This window comes from Babylonia areolata, chromosome 10 (assembly GCF_041734735.1).
Source record: "Babylonia areolata isolate BAREFJ2019XMU chromosome 10, ASM4173473v1, whole genome shotgun sequence".
In the NCBI taxonomy this organism is placed as follows: domain Eukaryota; kingdom Metazoa; phylum Mollusca; class Gastropoda; order Neogastropoda; family Buccinidae; genus Babylonia; species Babylonia areolata.
This window is the reverse complement of record NC_134885.1, coordinates 45,499,995-45,522,520: the sequence shown is the minus strand read 5'-3', so window position 1 is coordinate 45,522,520 and position 22,526 is coordinate 45,499,995. Positions and strand designations below refer to the sequence as shown.

At 59.6% G+C, this 22,526-nt stretch overlaps 1 protein-coding gene across 1 annotated transcript in view; it reads left to right on the top strand.

Annotated features, from left to right (window-relative positions):
* Positions 1 to 22,526, top strand: part of LOC143286380 (soluble guanylate cyclase gcy-31-like) — a 131,291-nt gene that overhangs the window by 18,409 nt on the left and 90,356 nt on the right. The window contains exons 2-4 of the mRNA XM_076593921.1: positions 16,657 to 16,670; positions 20,181 to 20,472; positions 21,850 to 21,917. Of these exons, the coding sequence (XP_076450036.1) occupies positions 16,657 to 16,670; positions 20,181 to 20,472; positions 21,850 to 21,917 (374 nt within the window). The remainder of the gene's footprint in view (positions 1 to 16,656; positions 16,671 to 20,180; positions 20,473 to 21,849; positions 21,918 to 22,526) is intronic.

Genomic DNA, 22,526 nt, shown 5'->3' with positions numbered 1-22,526 from the left:
CTTTCACCCCCCCCCCCCCCCTCCAAAAACCCCCCACAACTCCCCCCACAACACCCCCCCCCCCACCTCCTAACACCACCCCCCAAATCCCCCCCCACAAACACCCCCCCCCACCTCCAACCCACCAACAACCCCCCACACTACACCCCCCCCCCCAACCCCCACCCTTCCCCCACACTCCAACCCCCCCCCCCCCCCCCAAAACCCCACAACCCCCCCCCCCCCCCCCCACCCCCTAAAAAACCACACAACTCCCCCGCACTAACCCCCCCCCCTCCCCCCCTCCCAAACCCCCCAAACACCCCCCCACAACCCCCCCCTCCCCACCCCACAACCCCCTTTCCCCCCCCCCCCCACCTCCTAACACCACACAACTTTCCCCCCGCACCCCCCCCCCCCCTCACCCCACGACCCCACACACCCCCCCCTCACCCCAAACCCCCCTCCCACTACCCCCCCCCCCCCTCCCACTCCTAAAAAACCACCACAAACCCCCCACTACTAACCCCCCCCCCCCCCCCTCCTAACACCACAAAAACTCCCACCCACTAACCCCCCCCCCCCCCTCCTAACACCACCAAAAGCTCCCCCACACCAAACCCCCCCCCCCCCCCGCCCCAACCCAACCACAACTCCCACCACACAACCCCCCCCCCTAACCCAACAAACCCCCCACAGACCCCCCCACCCCCTTCCCCCCAAAAACCCCACACCCACACCCCCCTCCCCCCCCACCCCCCTCCCCCTTAAACCCCCCACCCCAACACCCACATTTCCCCCGAACACCCCCCCCCCCCCCCACCACCCCAACCCCCCACAAAAACCTCCCCCCCAAAAACCCCCAAAACCCCAAACCCCCCCCCCACCCCCCGCCACCACCACCCCCTTCCCAACAAACCAAAAAACTCCCACCACACTACAACCCCCCCCCCCCAAAACCCCCTAACACCAAACCCAACCCCACCACCCACACCCCCCCCCCCCCCCACCCCCTAAAACCACCCCCCTCCCCCACCCCTAACACCCCCCCCCCACCTCCTAACACCACCCAACTCCCAAAAACCCCCCCCACCCCCCCACCCCCACCTCCAAAAACCACACAACTCCCACCCACAATCAAAAACCCCCCCCCCCACCTCCTAACACCACAAAAACTCCCCCCCACTACAACCCCCCCCCCCCCCTAACACCACACAACTCCCCCACTGCAACCACCCCCCCCCCCCACCCCTAAAAAACCCCCACAACCCCCCACTACAAAAACCCCCCCCCCCACCCCTAACCAAACCCCAAAAAACTCCCACGCAATAACCCCCCCCCCCCCCCCCCCGCCCCAACCCCCCCAAAACCACCCCCCCCCCCCCCCAATTTTAAACCCCAAAAACTTCCCCCCCACAAAAACCCCCCCCCCCCCCCCCCCCCACCTCCTAACACCACACAACCCCCACCCCTACACCCCCCCCCCCCACCTTCCTTTAAAACCACAAACCCCCACTTCACAAACCCCCCCCCCCCACACCCCCCAACCCAAAACCCCCCACCGCACTACACCCCCCCAAACCCACACACCCCAACACCACCCCCCCCCCCACCCCCCCCCCCCCCACTCCTAAACCACCAACAACCCCCCCCCCACAATTCCCCCCCCCTCCAAAACCCCCCCCACCCCAACCCCCCCCCACCCCTAAAAACCCAACTCCCACCACAACTACCTACCCCCCCCCCACCCCCCCCCCTCCTAAACCACACAACCCCCCACTGCACTACACCCCCCCCCCCCCTCCCCCTCCTAACACCAAAACAACTTTCCCCCTGACTACACCCCCCCCACCAACACCCCAAAACCCCAAACCCCCCCACGCCCAAAAAACCCCCCCCCCCCACCTCCTAAACCACCACAACCCCCCACTAAAAAAAACCAAAACACCCCCTCCCCTCACCCCCTAAACCACACAACTCCCCACCCCTAACCCCCCCCCCCCAAACCTTCCAAAACCCCCAAAAACCCCACTGCACTACACCCCCCCCACCCCCCCTCCCCCACCGCCAAATCCCACCACCAAAACCCCTCCCCCCACCTCCTAACACCCCCACAACTCCCCCCCCCACTACAAACCCCCCCACCTTCCCAACACCCCAAACCCCCCACCACCACTAAACACACCCCCCCCCACCTCCTAACACCACCAACTCCCACCGGGCACTACCCCCAAACCCCCCCCCCCCCACCTCCCAACACCAACCAAACCCCTCCCACCCACTACACCCCCCCCCACCCCAACCCCAAACCCCAAACCCCACCACAAAAACCCCCCCCCCCCCCCCCCCCAAAAACCACACCAAATCCCACCCACCCAAAAGCCCCCCCCCCACCTCCTTCCAACAACCCCCCGACAACCCCCCCACCGAAAACCCCCAACCCCCCACCAAACCCCCCCCTTCCCAACACCACACAACTCCCACCCACTACATCCCCCCCCCCAAACCTCCTAACACCACCACAACTCCCACCACAAAAAACAACCCCCCCCCCCCCCCCCCCACCCACCTAACAAACCAACCCCCCCCCTCCCAAAACCCCCACAAAAACCCCCCCCCCCCCGGGCCCCCCCCCTAACACCAAAACAAATCCCAAACCCCTTTCCCCCCCCCACCCTCCTAATACCACCACAACTCCCACCCCCCTAAACCCCCACACCCCCCCCCCCTCCTAACACCACCCAACACCCCACCACACTTAAAAAAACCCCCCCCCCACCCCAAAAACCAACCCCAACTTTCCCCCCCACACCCCCACCCCCACCCCCACCTCCCAAAACCACACAACTCCCACCACATAAAAACCCCCCCCCTCCCCCCACCTCCCAACCCCCAACCCCCCCCCACCTCCACCACCCAAAAACCCCCCCCCCCCCCCACCTCCCAACACCCCCCACAAAATCCCACCCCACTACACCCCCCCCACCCCCAAAACCCAACCCCAACTCCCCCCCACACTAACCAAAAAAAACCCCCCCCCCCCCCCTCCTAACCCCACAACTCCCACCCAAAACCCCCAACCCCAAAACCCCCACAAACCCCCCCCCCCCCCCCACCTTTCCTAACCCCACACAACTCCCAAATTGGGGACAACAAACCCCCCCCCCCACCTCCTAACACCACACAACTTTCCCCCGCACTAACCCCCCCCCACACACACCTCCTAACAACCACCAAAAAACTTCCCCCCACTTCACCGCCCCCCCACCCCCCCCCAAAACCCCACAACCCCCCAACAAACCCCAAAAAAACCCCCCTAACCAAACAACCCCCCCACTAAACCCCCCCCCACCCCCCTAAACACCACAAAACCCACTTCACTACACCCCCCCCTCCCCCCACCTCCTAACACCACCAAAAAACTCCCACCAAAACCCACCCCCCCCCCCCTTCCCCCCCCCCACCCTTCCCACCCCCCCCCCCAACCCACCCACAAATAAAGCACTACAACCCCCCCCCCCACCCCCAAAAACCACACAACCCCACAGCACTACACCCACCCCCCCCACCCCCCCTAACACCACCCAACTCCCACCACCAAATCCCCCCCCCCCAAACCCCCTAACACCACACAAATCCCCACCCCTAAAAACCCCCCCCCCCCCACCTTTTTAACACCACACAACTCCCCCTGCACACACCCCCCCCCACGGGCCTACAACCCCCCCCCCCCCATCACCCCCCCCCCCCAAACCCCCCTCCCACCAAAACCCCAACACCCCCCCCCCCAAACCCCCTAACACCACCGCAACTCCCACCCAAACTACCAAACCCCCCCCCCCCCCCCTCCTAAAAACCAAAACAACTCCCACGCACTACAACCCCCCCCTCACCTCCTAAACACCCACACAACTCCCACTTCACTACCGTCACCAACCCCCCCCCCCCCTCCAACACCACCCCAACTCCCCCTGCACTACAACCCCCCCCACCCCCCCCCCCACCACACAATCCCCCCACAAGGGCCCCCCCCCCTCCCTTAAACAACCCCCCAAAAACCCCCCCCACCCCTAAAACCACCCCTCCCCACCACCCCCCCACCCCCTAAACCCCAAAAACCCCCCACCACCCCCCCCCTTTCCCACCCAACAATCCCCACACCAACCCCCCCCCCCCCACCTCCTAACACCACACAACCCCACCACACTAAAACCCCCCCCCCCTCCTAACCCCACACAACTCCCCCCACACTACACCCCCCCCCCCCCACCTCCAAAAACCCACAACTCCCACTGCACTACAAACCCCCCCCCAACCCCCTAACACCACCCCAACTCCCACCCACTACCCCCCCTCCCCCCCCCCCCCCAACCTCCCAACACCACCCCCCAACCCCCCCACCCCCTTCCCCCCACACCCCCCCCCCCACCTCCTAACACCACACAACTCCCCCCCCCGAACCCCCCCACAAACCCCCCCCCCACCTTTTAACCCCCACTAACCCCCCACAAACCCCAAACCCCCCCTACCCCAATCAAACCCCCCCCCCCACCTCCTAAAACCACCCCAACCCCCCACCCCCACAAAACCCCCCCCCCCCCAAAACCCCAAACACCACCCCAACTCCACTCCCTAACCCCCCCAACCCCCCCTCCTAAAACCCCAAAACCCCACCCAACCCCCCCCCCCCTAAAAACCCCCCAAAAACCCCACCCCCACCCCCCCCAAACCCCCAAAAACCAAACAACTCCCACGCCCCTAAACCCCCCCCGCCCCCCAAACCCCCTAACACCACACAACTCCCCTGCCACAACACCCCCCCCCCCCCACCCCCAACACCCCACAAATCCCCCCAACACCCGCCCCCCCCCCCCCTCCTAAAAAACCCCCACAACTTAAATCCCCCTACAACCCCCCCCACCTCCTAACACCACCCCAACCCCACCACAAACCCCCCCCCCCCCCCACCTCCTAACACCACCCAACCCCACCACATAACCCCCCCCCCCCCCATTCAACCCCTCCAAACCCCACACAAACCCCCCTAAAACCCCCACAAACCCCCCCCTCAACCCTCCTAACACCACACAACCCCCACCACACCAACAACACCCCCCCCCCCCACCCCTAACACCACACAATTCCCACCACACTACACCCCCCCACAACCTCCCCAACACCACCCCAACTCCCACCGCACTACCCCCCCCCTTTCCCCCCCAACTCCCCAAAAAACCCCACCCAAAGGGCCCCCCCCCCCCTAAAACCCCCCACAACCCCCTAAAAACCCCCCCATAACCCCCTTCACCCCCCAAATACCCCCCCCCCCCCACCTCCAAACACCACACAAAACCCCACAAAACCCCCCCCCCACCCCCCTAACACCCCACAACTCCCACCACCCCCCCCACCCCCCCGCCACAACACCTCCTAACCCAACCCCCCACCCTCCCCCCCCTAAAAACCCCAAAAACCCCCGCACCCCCCGCCCCCCCAAAACCCCCTAAAAACCCCCCACAACTCCCCCCACACCCAACCCCTCCCCCCCCCCCAACCCTCCCCCCCAAACCCCCCACCACAAACCCCCCCCCCAAAAACACACCCCCCCCGCACCCCCCCCCCACCCCCCAACACCACAAAAACTCCCAAAACCCCCCCCTTAAAACCCCCCCCCCAAAACCCCCCCCCTTTTAACCCAACACCACAACTTTCCCCCCCCACACCCCACCCCCCAACCCCCTCCTAACACCCACAACTCCCACCACCAAAAACCCCCCCCCCCCACCTCCTAACCCCACAACCAAATCCCACCACAGGCAACCCCCCCCCCAACCCCCTAAACAAACCACCCCAACTCCCACCACAAACAACCCCCCCCTCCCCCCACCACCAATCCCCACCAAAAAAGCACCCCTACACCCCCCCCCCCCACCCCCTAACACCAAAACCAACTCCCACCACTTTAAAAACCCCCCCCAAAAACCCCAACCCACCCCAAAAATCCCACCACACTACAACCCCCCCCCCCCCCCCCTCCTAACACCACACAACTCCCACCCCACTACCCCCCCCCCCCCCCCCACCTCCTTAAAAACCCCAAAAACTCCCACTTTTACTACACCCCCCCCCCTCACCTCCTAACACCAAAAACCCAAATCCCACGCAAATACACCCCCCCCCCCACACACCTCCTAAAACACCCCCACAACCCCACCCACACCCCCCCCCCCACACACCCCCCTTTAAAACCACCCCAAAAACCCCCCCACACTACCCCCCCTCCCCCCACTCCTAACAACCCAAAAAATTTTCCCCTGCACTACACCCCCCCCCCCCACCTCCTTTAAAACCACACAAAAATCCCCACCCCACAACCCCCCCCCCCCCCCCCCCCTCCTAACGCCACACAAAATCCCAACAACACTCCCCCCCCCCCCCCCCTCCAACACCACACAAAATCCCCCCCCAAATACAAAACCCCCCCCCCCAAACCCCCTAAAACCCCACAACTTTCCCCCTGCCTACAAACCCCCCCCCACACCCCTAACACCACAAAAACCCCCACTGCACTACAACCCCCCCCCCCCCACCCTCCAAAAACCCCAAAACTCCCCCCCCCACCACACACCCCCCCCCCCACCCCTAACACCACCACAATTTCCCCCCCACTACACCCCCCCCCCCCCACCTTTTAACAAACCAAAAAACAACCCCCCACCCACAAACCCCCCCCCACCCCCTAAAACCACCCAAACTCCCCACACACCCCACACCCCCCCCCCCCCAAACCCCCAAACACCACACAACTCCCACTGCCCCTAACCCCCCCCCTCACCTTTTTAACACCACACAACTCCCACTGCACAAACCCCCCCCCTCACCTCCTAACACCAACCCAACTCCCCACCACACACCCCCCCCCCCCCCCTCCCCCCCCTCCTAACACCCCCCAAAAAACCCCACTGCACTACACCCCCCCCCCCCCACCTCCTAAACCACACAACTCCCACCACACAACCCCCCCCCCCTAAACTCACCACAACTCCCACTAAACCCCCCCCAAAAATTTCCCACACCCCCCCAAATTTCCCAAACCCCACCACAAACCCCCCCCCCCCCCTCCCTCCACAACAAAAAATCCCCCTGCACTAAACCCCCCCCACCCCCCTAACACCACCCCAACTTTCCCCCCACACACACCGCCCCCCCCCCCCACCTCCTAACACCACAAAAACTCCCCCCACTACACCCCCCCCCCCCCAAAACCCCCCCCACTCTTTAACACCCCCCCCCAACCCTAAAAAACCCCCCAACTAAAAATCCCCCCCCCACCCCTAACACCCCACAACTCCCACCCCACTCCAAACCCCCCCCCACCTCCCAAACCAAACCCCAACTCCCAACCCCCACTAAACCCCCCCCCCCCCCACCCCCTAACACCACCAAACTCCCCCCCAAAACCCCCTCCCCCCCCCCCCAAACCCCCTAACACCCCCCCCAACTTCCCCCCACATACACCCCCCCCCCCCCCTCCTAAAAACCACACAACTCCCACCACACTACAAACCCACCCCCCACCCCCAACCCCCCCCTCCCAAAACCCCCCCACAACACCCAAACCCCCCCCCCCCAAACCCCTAACAACCCCCACAACTCCCACCACACTACAAAAACCCCCCCCCCCCCCCAACAAAACCCCCAAACTCCCACCACACTACACCCCCCCTTCCCCCCCCCACCTAACCCCCACACAATTTCCCTTGCACTACAAAAACCCCCCCCCCACCTCCAAAAACCACACAAACTTTCCCCCTGCACAAACCCCCCCCCCCCCCAAAACCTCCTAACCCACAAACTTTCCCCCCACACTACAAACCCCCCCCCCCCCCTCCTAACAAACCAAAACAACCCACCACCCACCCCCCCCCCCCCACCTCCTAACACCACACAATCCCAACTGCACTACAAAACCCCCCCCTCACCTCCTAAAAACCACCACACAAAATCCCACTGCACTACAAACCCCCCCCCCCCCAACACACCACCAAAAACCACCAAACTTTTCCCGGGACTAAACCCCCCCCCCCCCACATTTAAACCCCCTAACACCACAAAAACTCCCCCCCACCTACCCCCACTTCCCCCAAACCCCTAACACCACACAATTTCCCACTGGGACTACAACCCCCCCCCCCCCAACCCCCCCTAACACCACACAACTCCCACCGCACTAACCCCCCCCCCCCCCACCCCCTAAACCAACCAAAAATTTTCCCCCCCACTAAACCCCCCCCCCCCCCACCCCCCTAACACCACACCCAAATCCCAACACTAACCCCCCCCCCACCTCCTAACACCACAAAACTCCCACCACCAACACCCCCCCCCCACCTCCTAAAAACCACCCCAACCCCACCCCCAAAATAAACCCCCCCCCCCCCCGCCCTTAACACCACCAAAAACCCCCACCACTAAAACCCCCCCCCACCCCGGGAAACCACCCCAACCCCACCACAAATACCCCCCCCCCCCCCACCCCCCCCCCCACCTCCAAACACCACACAACTCCCACCCACTACACCCCCCCCCCCCACCTCCTAACACCACACAACCCCCCACCCACTAACCCCCCCCCCAAACCCCCCCTAACCCCACCACCAAAATCCCACCACACAAAAAACCCCCCCCCCCCCCCCTAAAAACCACCAAAAACTCCCCCACCCCCCCCCCCCCCCACCTCCTAAACCCAACCCCAACCCCCCACCCAATTCCAAAACCCCCCCACCTCCTAACACCACCCAACTCCCCCAAAACCCCTACCCCCCCCCCCCCCCTCCTCCCGGCACTCCCAAATCCCAAAACCCCACGCCCCCCCCCCCTCCCTAAAAACACACAAAAACTCCCACGCACAACACCCCCCCCCCTCAACCCCCTAACACCACACAACTCCCACCGGACACAAAACCCCCCCCCCCCCCCCTAACACCACCCAACCCCCCCACCACACACAAACCCCCCCCCCCACCCCCCTAACACCACAAAAACCCCCCCACTCACCCCCCCCCCCACCACCCAAAAACCACCCCAACCCCCACCGACACAACCCCCCCCCCCCCCACCCCCTAACACCACCCCAACTCCCACCCACTACAAAAAACCCCCCCCCCCCCTCCTAACAAACCCCCAAATCCCACCAACACTAAACCCCCCCCCCCCACCCCCTAACCCCACCCCAAAAATCCCCCCCCACTACCCCCCCCCCCACCCCCCTAAACACCACCAAAATTCCCCCCCAACTACAAAACCCCCCCCCCCCCCACCTCCAACACCACACAACTCCCCCCACACTAAAAAACCCCCCCCCACCCCTAACACCAACCCCAACTCCCCCCCCACACCCACACCCCCCCCCCCAAACCCCCCAAAAACCCCCACAACTCCCACCACAAAAACACCCCCCCCCCACCTTTCCCAACACCACCCAACCCCCCACCCCCAATTTCAAAACCCCCCCCCACCTCCTAACACCAAACCCAACTCCCCCCCAAAAACACACACCCCCCCCCCCCCAAACCCCCTAACACCCCACAACCCCCCCACCCCACAACCCCCCCCCCCCAACCTCCCCAACAAACCCCACAACTCCCCCTACAACCAAAACAAACCCCCCCTCACCTTCCAAAAACCACACAAATCCCCGCACAACCCCCCCCCCCCACACCACCCAACCCCCCCCACTACAACCCCCCCCCAAAACCCCCCCCCCCCCACCCCTAACACCCACACAACTCCCACCCCACTACACCCCCCCCCACCTTTCCCAACCCCCAAAACCCCCCCCCCACCCCACAAAAAACCCCCCCCCACCTTTCCAAAAACCACACAACTCCCCCGCCCTACACCCCCCCCCCCCCCTCCCAACACCACCCCAACCCCACCCCAACACCCCCCCCCCCCCCAAAAAATCCTAAAACCACCACAACCCCCCACCACAAAAACAAACCCCCCCCACCTCCTAACACCACCCCAACTCCCCCCAAAACAAACCCCCCCCCACCCCCCTAACCCCCACCCCAACCCCACCACACTACAACCCCCCCCCCCCCACACCTCCTAAACCTACCAAACCCAGGAAAACCCCCCCCTCACCCCCCCCCCCCTAAAAAAAAGGGGGGGGGGGGGGGGGGGGGGGGGACCAAACTACCCCCCCCCCCCCCCAACCTCCTAACAACCCAAAACCCCCCACCACCCACATCCCCCCCCCCCCCCACCCCAAATCCCAAACACCACCCCCAAATCCCACCCCCCCAACCAAACCCCCCCCCCCCCTTCCCCCCCCCCCTCCTAACACCACCACAACTCCCACCACCTCACCCCACCCCCCCCCCCCTCCTAACACCAACAAATCCCACCACATTTCAAAACCCCCCCCCCCCCACCTCCTAACACCACCCCAACTCCCCACCAAAAACCCCCCCCCACCCCAAAACCAAAACCCTCCCACCCCAAAAACCCCCCCCCCCCACCTCCTAAAAACCACCAAAATTCCCCCCCAACACTACACCCCCCCCCACCCAAACCCCCTAACACCACACCACCCCCCCACCCACAAAAACCCCCCCACCCCCCCCTCCTAACACCACACAACTCCCCCACTACACCCCCCCTCACCTCCTAACCCCCAACAACTCCCACTTTCACTAACCCCCCCCCCCCCCCCACACACACCTCCCCAACAAACCCCACAACCCCACCCACTACAAACCCCCCCCCCCCCCCACCTTTCCCAACACCACCCCAAAAATCCCCCACACTACCCCCCCCCCAACCCCCTAACACCAAAACCCAAATCCCACCGCACTACACCCCCCCCCCCCCCCCCTCCCCAACACCCCACAACTCCCACTGCACTAAAAACCCCCCCCCACAAACCCCCAAAAACCACCAAAATTTCCCCCCCACAACCCCCCCCCCCTCCCCCACTCCTAACACCCCCCACAACCCCACCACCCCTACAAAACCCCCCCCCTCAAAAACAACCTCCCCTTAACACCCCCCCCCTCCCAAAAACCCCACCACAAATACCCCAAAACCCCCCCCCCCACCCCCTCCCCAAAACCAAACCCAAAAACCCCCCACCACAAATACACCCCCCCCCAAAACCTCCTAAAAACCACCACAAAATCCCACCACAAATACACAAACCCCCCCCCCCCTCCTAACCCCCACCACAACTCCCACCACACTACACCCCCCACCCCCCCCTCCCAACAAACCCCACAACTCCACCACATTTAAAAACCCCCCCCCCCCCCCAACCCCCAAAACCACCACCAAATCCCACCCACCCGCCCCACACCCCCCCCCCCCCCTCCTAAAACCACCACAAATCCCACCACACTTCCCCCCCCCACCCACCTTTCCCAACCCCCACACAACTCCCACCCACAAAACCCCCCCCCCCCCCCTCCAACACCACCCCAACTCCCCAAAACCCCTACCCCCCCCCCCCACCTCCTAACACACCAACAACTCCCAAAACCCCCTACCCCCCCCCCCCCCCACCTCCTAACCCCCACACAAATTTCCCCCCACCTCAACACCCCCCCCCCCCCCACCCCTAACACCAAACAACCCCCACTGCCCCCTACAACCCCCCCCCCCAACCCCCCTAACCCAAACAACTCCCACCACTAACAAACCCCCCCCCCCCACCTCCAAACACCACACAATCCCCCCAAATAAAACCCCCCCCCCCCACCTCCCCAACACCACCAAAAAAACCCCCCAACTAAACCCCCCCCCCCCCAACTCCTAACCCACACAACCCCCCACTGCACAAACCCCCCCACACACACCTTTCCAAAAACCACACAAAATCCCACGGGACTACAAACCCCCCCCCACACACACCTCCTAAACCACCAAAAAATCCCACCACACACCCCCCTTTCCCCCCCCCTCCTAACACCCCCCAACTCCCACCACCCCCCACCCCCCCCCCTCCTTACCACCCCAACCCCACCCACTACCCCCCCCCCCCCCACCTTTCCCAAACACCAACCCCAACTCCCCCCCACATACACCCCCCCCCCCCCTCCTAACACCACCCCAAATCCCCCCCAACCCTACCCCACCCCCCACCCCTAACCCCACCACAACTTTCCCCCACAAAAACCCCCCCCCCCCCACCTTTCCCAACACCACCCCAACCCCCCCAACTACAAAACCCCAAACCCCCCCCCCCCCCCTCCCTAACACCACCAAAAACTCCCACCACACAAAACCCCCCCCCACCTCCTAACCCCACCAAAAACTCCCCCCCACTACACCCCCCCCCCATCCTAACCCACACAACTCCCACCACAAACCCCCCCCCCACCCTCCTAACACCAAAACAACTCCCACCCCCACTAACCCCCCCCCCCCCCCTCCCAACCCACCAAAAACTCCCCCCCACACTCCCCCCCTCCCCCCCTCCTAACACCACCCCCAAAAATCCCACGCACTAAAAACCCCCCCCCCCCCTCCAAACCCCCACAACTTCCCCCTACACACACACCCCTCCCCCCCACCTCCTAACACCACACAACTCCCCCCCCACTACAAACCCCCCCCACCCCCAAAAACCCCACAACTCCCACCAAAATACACCCCCCCCCCACCTCCAAAAACCCCCACAATCCCCCAAACCCCACTACCCCCCCCCCCCACCTCCTAAAAACCACCAAACTCCCCCCCCACACTACACCCCCCACCCCCACCTCCTAACACCACAAAAAACTCCCACCACACCACACCCCCCCCCCTCCTGAAAACCACCACAACTTTCCCCCGAAAAACCCCCCCCCCCCCTCACCTCCTAACACCACACAAAATCCCACCACACTACACCCCCCCACCTCCTAAAAAAACCCCCATAAAACCCCCCCCCCCTCACCTCCTAACCCACAAAAACTCCCAATGCACTACACCCCCCCCCCCCCCCCTCCTTTAAAAACCCCAAAAACTCCCCCTACAAAAACCCCCCCCCCTCACCCCTAAAACCACACAACTCCCACCAAAATCCCCCCCCCAAAACCCCCTAACACCACACAACTCCCCCCTTCACAAACCCCCCCCCCCACCTCCCCCCCAACCACACAAATCCCAAAAACACTAACCCCCCCCCCCCCCCCCCCTCCTAACACCAAAAACAACTCCCCCCACACAAAAACCCCCCCCCCACCCCCCTAAACCCACCAAAAAACACCCACCACACAACCCCCCCCCAAAACCCCTCAAAACCACACAACCCCCCACTAACACAAACACCCCCCCCCTCCCCCTCCTAACACCACCAAAAACTCCCACCACACTACAAACCCCCACCCCCCCCCCCCCCTCCTAACCCCCACCACAACCCCCACCACACTAACCCCCCCCCCCACCTCCTAACACCACCAAAACCCCCCCACTACAAAACCCCCCCCCCCACCCCAAAAACCCCCACAACTCCCACCCACTACACCCCCCCCCCACCCTTTCCAACACCCCCACCCCAAAACCCCCCCACACAAAAAACCCCCCCCCCCCACCTCCTAAAAACCACACAATTTCCCCCCACTCCACCCCCCCCCCCACCCCCTAACACCACACAACTCCCACCCCAAATAACCCCCCCCCCCCCCACCTCCTAAAACCCCCCACAACTCCCCCCCCCTACAAACCCCCCCCCCCCCTCCTAACACCACCCCAACCCCCCAACCCCCAAAAACCCCCCCCCCCACTCCCCAACACCACCCCAAACCCCCCCACTCACCCCCCCCCACCCCTAAAAACCAAACCCCCCCCCACTAAAACCCCCCCCCCCCCCCCCCCCCTCCCCCCCTAAACCCCCACACCCCCCACCAACCCAAATCCCAACCCCTAACCCCCCCCCCCCCCCCCCCCCCCCCCTCCCCCCCCCCAAACCCCCTAAAAACCACCCCCCAACTCCCACCCCACTAACCCCCCCCCCCCACCCCCCTAACACCAAACCCCAAAAAAACCCCACCACACCCAACCCCCCCCCCCCCCCTCCCAACCCACCAACCCCACCACCCTACACCCCCCCCCCCTAACACCACACAAAATCCCCCCACCAAACCCCCCCCCCCCCCCCACCCCCTAACACCACACAACTCCCATTACAAACCCCCCCCCACCTCCTAAAAAAACCACACAACTCCCCCACTACAAACCCCCCCCCCCAACCCCCCTAACACCACACAAATCCCACACCCCAAAAAAACAAAAACCCCCCCTCCCCACCTCCTAACACCCCAAAACTCCCACTCAACTACCCCCCCCCCCACCTCCTAACCCACACAACTTCCCCCCACACCCCCCCCCCCCCCCCACCTCCCAACACCACCCCAACCCCACCACACAACACCCCCCTTTTCCCCCGTTCAAAAAATTTTCCCCCTTTACTCCCCCCCCACCCCCCGTCCAAACCCCCAATCCCCCCCACAAATCCCCCCCCCTTCAAAAATTTTTTGACCAACTTAAACCCCCCCCCCCTTTTTTACAATTTTAAAAACCGTTTTAAAATCAACCCCCCCCCAACCCCCTAACCCCCAATCCCATTTTACAGCATTAAAAAAACAAATCCCCTTTTACTACAAAACACACCCCCCCTTTTCCTAACCCCCCCAAATTTTTTCCCCCCCGCCCCCCACCCCCCCCCTTAAAACCCAGTTACCCCCTTTTCCCCCCCCCCCCATTTCCTTAACAATTTAAATCCCACCCATAACCCCTTAAAATCCTTTACCCCAAAACCCACCAATCTTAACCCCCCCCTCCTAAAACCCCCAACCCAATACCCCCTTTAACCCCCCCCCCACCTTCAAACAACTCCCACCCAACCAAACCCCCCATTTTTCCCCACCCCTTCAATTCCCCCCAGGAACAAAACCCTCCACCCCCCTTTTTTAAAAACAAAAACCCCCACCCCAAAAAACCCCCACCCCGGAACCAACAAGTTTTTTTTTCAAACCCCCCTTTGGGATTCCCCACCCCACCTACCACCACAATTTTTTTCCCCCCCCCTTAAAACCCATTTTTTTCCACCCCCCCCCCCCCCTTTAAACCCCCAACCCCACTGGACCAAAACCCCCCCCAATCCTAACAAACCCCTTTCCCCTAACCCCCCCCCCCCCCTTTTTTAAACCCCAATCCCCCCTTTATCCCCCTTTTAATTTTAACAACCAACCGGGAAATTTACCATCCCCCCCATTTTTTAACAATTTAAAATTCCCCCCACCTTAAAACCCCCCCCCCTTCAACCCCCAAAAAAATTTCCCAAAACTTTAAAACCCCCCCCCCATTTTTTAAAAAACAATTTTCCCAAACCCCACTTTTTTACCCCCAAAAAAATTCACCACCCAATTCCCCAATCCCCCCAAAACCCCCCTTTTTTTTCAAAAACTTACCCCAATAAATTTTTAACAAAACCCAAAAACCCCCACCTTAAGGCCCACCCCCCCCCCCTTTTCACCCCCCACTCCCCCACCTGCCCCCCCCACCCCTTTTTTTTAAAACCCAACTTCCCCCCAAAACCTTGATGAAGCATTCTTGTATTCAGTATTTTACCATGTTTTAACATTGCAACCCTGCAACTCGCGGTTAGATCCGGCAGGTGGATCGCCTTTTGTACAGCATTATCTTAACAAAGTGCTCTTGTATCTACATAAAGCATTCTTGTATCCACCATGTTTTGACCTACCACTGCCATGTCTTGATCAAGTGCTCTCGTACCCAGTACCATGTACAGTCTGTTGACCCTGATCCTACCATGTCTTGATCAAGTGCTCTCGTACCCAGTACCATGTACAGTCTGTTGACCCTGATCCTACCATGTCTTGATCAAGTGCTCTCGTACCCAGTACCATGTACAGTCTGTTGACCCTGACCCTGCCATGTCCACTCAGGTTCAGATCCGATAACTGACGGGTCGCCTGTTCTACAACGGTACCTTTACAAAGTATTCTTGTATCTGGTATCTTGATCAAGTGTTGTCATGTCCAGTACCGTGTACTGTGTTGATTCTCACCCCTGTCATGTCGTGATCAAGTGTTGTCATGTCCAGTACCGTGTAGTGTGTTGATTCTCACCCCTGTCATGTCTTGATCAAGTGTTGTCATGTCCAGTACCGTGTACTGTGTTGATCCTCACCCCTGTCATGTCGTGATCAAGTGTTGTCATGTCCAGTACCGTGTACTGTGTTGATCCTCATCCCTGTCATGTCTTGATCAAGTGTTGTCATGTCCAGTACCGTGTACTGTGTTGATCCTCATCCCTGTCATGTCTTGATCAAGTGTTGTCATGTCCAGTACCGTGTACTGTGTTGATCCTCATCCCTGTCATGTCTTGATCAAGTGTTGTCATGTACTGTGTTGATCCTCACCCCTGTCATGTCTTGATCAAGTGTTGTCATGTCCAGTACCGTGTACTGTGTTGATCCTCATCCTGTCATGTCCACTCAGGGTCAGATCCCGTTGGTGATGGATGGCCTGTTTTTGCAGTAGTATCTTGATCAAGTATTATTTGTCTTATATCTAGTGTCTTGATAAAGTATCCTTCTATCTTGATAGTGTTTCCGTATCCAGTACCCTGTGTCACGTTTTTGCCCTCACGCACACCGTGTCCCTTCAGGCCGGATCTGGCTGGTGGGTCGTCTGTTCTACAATATTACCCAAATGTTCTTGCACCTTGTATCTTGAACAATGGTCAGTGGATCGCCTGTTCTGCAACATTAAAAGTGTCTAAGTATTCGGCACCTTGTATCTTGAACAAGTGTCCTTGTGCCAGTAACCTGTGCCATATGCCGTGTCCCCAAAGAATGGATTTATGATCGATGACGGGAAAGGGTACTCCTGAGTAAACATTTTGAGTTTTTTTCTTTCTTTTTTAATTCTTTATTTTTGCTGTTGTTTTTTTTTTTTTGTGTTCTTTTTTTTAAATAAGTTATTTCTTTTATTTGGTTGGGGAAAAAAATCCCCACTCAGTTGATTGTATCTTTGTTAGGAAATTTTTTTGTTTTCTTTTTTCCTCTTTTTTTTCACGAAAATGACCATTTTAAAAACAAACGGGGACAATCCTTTTTTGTTTAGTTACAAAAAAAATTTGGAACTTTTCTGGGCCCCCCATGGGTTCCCTGAATAAAAGTCTTGTTTTCTTGAAAACGGGGGTCAGACCCGGCAGGGGGGCCGCGTTTAAAACCGGGTGGGGGCACGGGGTTTCCGGCGGGAAAACCCGCGGAGGGCCCGCACTCCCCCTTCATCATTTTCGACAACAGCGTACAAACCAGGGCCAAAAGGGGACACCCTGTTGACACCTTCCCCCAGGGGGGGCACGATTTTCTGTTTCTCTTCTTCTTGTTTACTTTTTCTAATTTTTTCTTCTTTTTCCTTTTCTTTTCGATATGGATTTGCCGAACCGTGATTTTTGGTCGATACTAAAGAACTTTTCTTCTTTTCTTTTTTGTTTTGTTATTCTTCTTGTTGTTCTTTTTTGTTTTTGTGCTTTTTTTGGTTTTGTTGTTTTCTTCTTTTAGTTTTATTATTTTTCTTGTTCAATTGTTATTCTTTTTTCCGTTTTGCTTGGCTGTTGTTCTTTTTTTGTTTTCCCTGCTCTTCCCCTCCTCCTCTCCCCCCCCCTTTTTGATGTAAGAAAAAATGGCTTTTTTAATGGAGTTTAGCTTGTTTTTATGACTGTTTTTGTTTTTGTTTTTTTTTGAATGGCCGTACTTTTTTTTTTTTTTTTTTTTTTTTGTAGTAAAAAGCAATTAAAAGTATTTTTAGGGGTGTGTTGGGGATTTGTTTTTTTTTTTTTTCCCTTTCCCCAACCCTTCCCCCCCTAACAGGGTGGGAGGGGGTGCAGGGGGGGGGTGGGGGGGGGGGGAGGGTTTGGGGGGGGGGTATATGAGTGGGAGTTGTGGGGGTGTTGGGGTGGGGGGGGGGGTGTATTTTTTTTTTGGGGGGGGGTTGGGGTTGGGGGGTTTTGGGGTTTTGGGGGGGGGGGGTGTAGTGCAGGGGAGATGTTGGTTTTAGGGGTGGGGGGGGGTTATGCAGTGGGGGGGGTTTTTGGGGTTTTGGGGGATGGGGGGGGGGGGTATTGAGGGGGAAGGGGTGGGGGGGGGTGGGGGGGGGGGGGATTGAGGGGGAGTTTGTGGGGGTTTAAGGGGGGGGGGGGGTTTGTCGGGGGAAGGTGGTGGTGAAAGGGGGGGGGGTGGGGTTGTGCAGGGGGAGTTGGGGTGGGTTTTTTAAGGGGTGGGGGGGGGGGTTGTGCAGGGGGAGGGGTGGTGTTAGGAGGTGGGGGGGGGGGTATAGTGCAGGGGGGATTGGGGGTTTTTGGGGGGGGGTGGGGGTTAGTCATGGGGGTTGGGGGGGTTTTTGGGAGGGGGGGTTTTATGCGGGGGATGTGGGGGTGTTGGGGGGTGGGGGGGGGGGTTTTGTGGCATGGGAGTTTGGGTTTTTAGGGGGTGGGGGTTGGAGGGGGGTTGGGGGTTTTTTGGGGGGGATGTGGGGGTTGGGGGTGGGGGGGGGGGGGGTTTTAAGTGCAGGGGGAGTTGGGGTTAGGGGGGGGGGGGTATAGGGGTTTTGGGGGTGGGGGGGGGGTTTGTAGGGGTGGGGGGGGGGGGGGGAGTCAGTGGGATTGGGGGGGTTGGGGGGGGGGGGTTTAGTGCAGGGGGAGTTGTGGGGGTTTTGGGGGGAGGGGGGGTTTAGGGGGGGGTTGTTAGGGGGGGGTTTTTGGTGGGTTTTGGTGGGGGGGGGGGTGTAGTGATGGGAGTTGGGGGGTGTTAGGGGGGGGGGGGGGGGTGTGTGAGGGGGTTTGGGGGGTGATGGGGGGGGGGGTGGGGGTGTTAGGGGGATTGGGGTTTGAAGGGGGGGGGTGGGGTTTTTTGTATTGGGTGGTTTAGGGGGGTGGGGGTTTTATGCAGGGGGATTTGGGGGTGTTAGGGGGGGGGGGCTTGGGTCGGACAGGAATAGCCCTTGCTATTGGCCCATGAAAAATACTACCTGCCACCGTGAAAGTTCCCAAAACGACGGCCCCGGGTGGACAAAAACCTTTTCCCCAAGGGTGTGAAGGGGAAGGGAGGGCCCAAAGGGGCGGGGGGAGCTCTTTCCTTCTGGAGCCCCCTGGGAGAGGGACTCTGAAGAAAAAACCTGCCCTGCCGGGGGCCGTCCTAAACTTTCCCATATCTGACCTTTTGGGCTTGACGCCGGTAGGCGGAGAGAGGGGGGAGGGACTGCAAAACTCCTCTTACAAAAAAAAAAAAAAAAAGCCCCCTGGTGGCAGGAACCAGGCAAATGGGGAAATGACGAGCACCCTTAACACCATTTTCCCCCAAGCCCTTGGGGGAAAGGGATAAGTGAACGGGACGGGCAAGATGCTGCTGGCATTCCCTATCTGACTCTGCACGCAGGTTTGGGGGGTATGTTTCTCCGTAGCTTGGCAGATGGGGCCCCCTTTCCCCGATCCTCCCACCCGTAAAAGCACCCTTTTTTGGACACACTGCTTCCCCCACGGGGGGGGGGGAAAAAAAGGATGCCTAAAACAAAGCTCCCCCACCTAGTCCCTATTGGAAAAACCGCACCTACGGGGGACACCCAACACTAGGGGTCGAAAACAACGAAGAAAAGAACCGGGGATATCCCCGGGGATCGGGGTGCCGGAACTTCGCCCCCTTTAGGACAGAGACAGACCAAAAGGCAACACGCTTTGTAGAATGTTTGATGCTACCGGGACATAGCACCCCTGAGCAAACCATTTTTCCGGGGAAAAACCCATAAAGGAAGTTGGGGGGGGCACACCTTCTACGCTTGGGAACCAAATCACCCCAAAACCCTCACGTACTTCCAACAAACCAAGCTTGAAACCCCTGAAGTTTTCCCCGGGATAAACAAAAGGTATACCCGGTCGAAGCTGCCCGGGGGATCGCTTCGCCACGTATCATGCATCCCCCGACGTGCCCAAACCCCTGATAATAAAGAAGTTTTCTAGGGGAGCTCAGCCGACATTTTCAGCGGTAGAAAAAAAAAAAGGAAGGGCTGAAAAAATCCTTGGGGGTTTTCAATGCCCGGCGGCGTGGACTTCTCCTCGTGGCCCCAAAGCCCCTGGGCGCCGCACTGGCAATGCAAAACCCCAACAGATGATTTTGCCTCCCCTTGGCGCAGCGGGGTGCCCGTACCAACCCCCCTCTTCCAAAAGGGGACGGTACAGAACACAAGCGCCCCCCGCCCCAACATCAAATGTGGACAAAAGATTGTCCAGCAAGGGACAGGGTTTTTTTCCATTACACGGCATGAAGAGAGTCGGAGGCCATCGCTGGGTATCCGCAAGAAACTCAGACTTACCAATTTAATCACCCGGGCAGAAACCCCCGGAACAAACACCCCCGCTCCCTATCACAAAGTGCTGCAGCAGCGCAACCCAGCGTCCCCAAGAATTCGCATCGAGAGTAAAGGGGTAGGACCCTTTAAGATGCTGTCCCCAAAGACAGCTCACACCGGCTTTCGGGGGAGCCACAAAGACTGGTTCGAAATGACTCGGGAATCTCACTCCTGAACAATGATTAGGGCATCAGGACACATGCCGAAAAAGAGCCGGGGAAAGGGAAACATTTTCTTGAAAAACCAAGAAATCGAAAAAGAGGCGCATAAATGAAGAACACGGGGGGGGGATAGAAACCCGAAGACTTCAGCCGCTGCGGCTCAACTGAAATTTTCCCATGAGGGTTTCCCCCGGTGTGATGGGCCGGAGTACGGAAAAACCCCTGTCCGAGCTGGACCGACCCCCCTCCCGACAAGAAAAGAAATCATGCCCTGGGCAGAAAGCACTTCAAACACCCTCGACGGGAAATCGTCGACTAGAGGTAATTGCCCCCTCCACACTACCTTCAGTGCTCGTAGTGCCCCTCCCCAAAGGGCCAAACCCCCAAAGGGCCCGAAGCTGAAAACGTCGGGGAAAAGCCCCGGGAGGGGTGGAACCGGCTACATCTAAAAAGTATGGGCAGTGCGAAAACAACTACGCCGTTCCTTACGGGGGAGAAGGGGGGGCCTTCAGAATTTAAAGGAGTTTCAATTGCCCAATTTCAAAGGGGAAGGGAGACAAAACACCCGGGGTAACCACGTGGAATCCCTTCCTCGCTCCCCGAAGATTTTCGCCCGCATCAATGACAGAGGGTTGACGTTCCAAACAGTCACCCCCTGAAGCACATTGCGGTTCCGCCCAGGGGGGGGAATGGTTTTCCGTACCCAGAGAAAGGGGGAAGTGCCCGGGGGGAAACAGGAGCCCACATGGCTTTTAGACCTGACAAAACCCTTCGACGGTGAACCCCGGGTTGGGAAAATCCTCCTAAGTTCCCCCAGAGAGCCAAAAACCCCAGCTGATGCTTTTCCACAGGCATGCAGGGGGTACAAAATAGGGCATGTCGGATTTTCCCTTGGGGTAAATGATAACAGGGTGCGTCCGGGCCCCACATTTTTCTCCATTTTTCTCTGATACGATAACCCTTTCCAAGACTGTACCGGGGCTAACATTCTTTACACAAGGCAAACTTTTTAATTTTGGGGCGACCCCACGCCAGGTCCAGGTTTGAGGCAAGTTGAGAGATTTCCCCTCTTTGCTGATGACGCTGCTTCTCACAAAAAACCATGAAACATGCATTCATTATGGACAGGTTCTCAGCCCCCTGCAACGTTTTGGATCCCCATAAAGCCTCGCAAGACTGATCCATGTATCAACACTAGCTCACAAAAAACGCCATGCCTCTCCCCCCTCAATCAAGATAAGACACAGAGATAAAGTCATGACAGTTTTGCTACCTGGGCGCCCCCTATGCAGAACGGACCCCTTGATGAAAGTGACGTGCATCCCAAGGCCATTTCCCGCTTTGGGCAGACCAACAAACGGTGTGGAAAACAAAGGGATCGGTCAGCCCAAAAATCAAAACCTAAAAAGTGTTGTGTCCCCCTTTTTGTTTGCGTAAAAATAGACGTATCGCCGTCACTTTCAACAATTTGGGGCATTTTTCCCAGAGATCCCTACGAAAGATCCGGCAAAAGGGGCAAAAAGGGGCCCAAACATCCGGTCCTAGGAGGAGGGGCCTGCCCACATCGAAACCCCGTGATCCAGCCCCGCTAACTGGAAGGCACTTTGCCCGTATGCAACAGCGGATCCCAAAGTTGATCTAGATGCCAGTAAAAGAAGGTACCGCGAAATTGAAGCCCACAAATTAAGGACCCCTTGAAGAAAAATCAAGCTATACATAGAATCGTTCCTGGGAAATGTGCCCTTGCTGCTCTCGTGGAGGTGCTGTCTTTTGGCATAAGCGTTTAAAAAAAGAGAATGCTGGGCCCTTAAGGGGAGCGGAGCAAAGAAGCGGCTCAACTTCGGGGAAATTTTCCCATCATTGCCCGTGGGGAAATGGCGCATCCAGAACGGCCCCTTCTCCCCTTGAGGGTACACGCCGACGATAACCAGCCCCCTACTCTCCGTTGGGCCACGGGGGGAATCCGTCT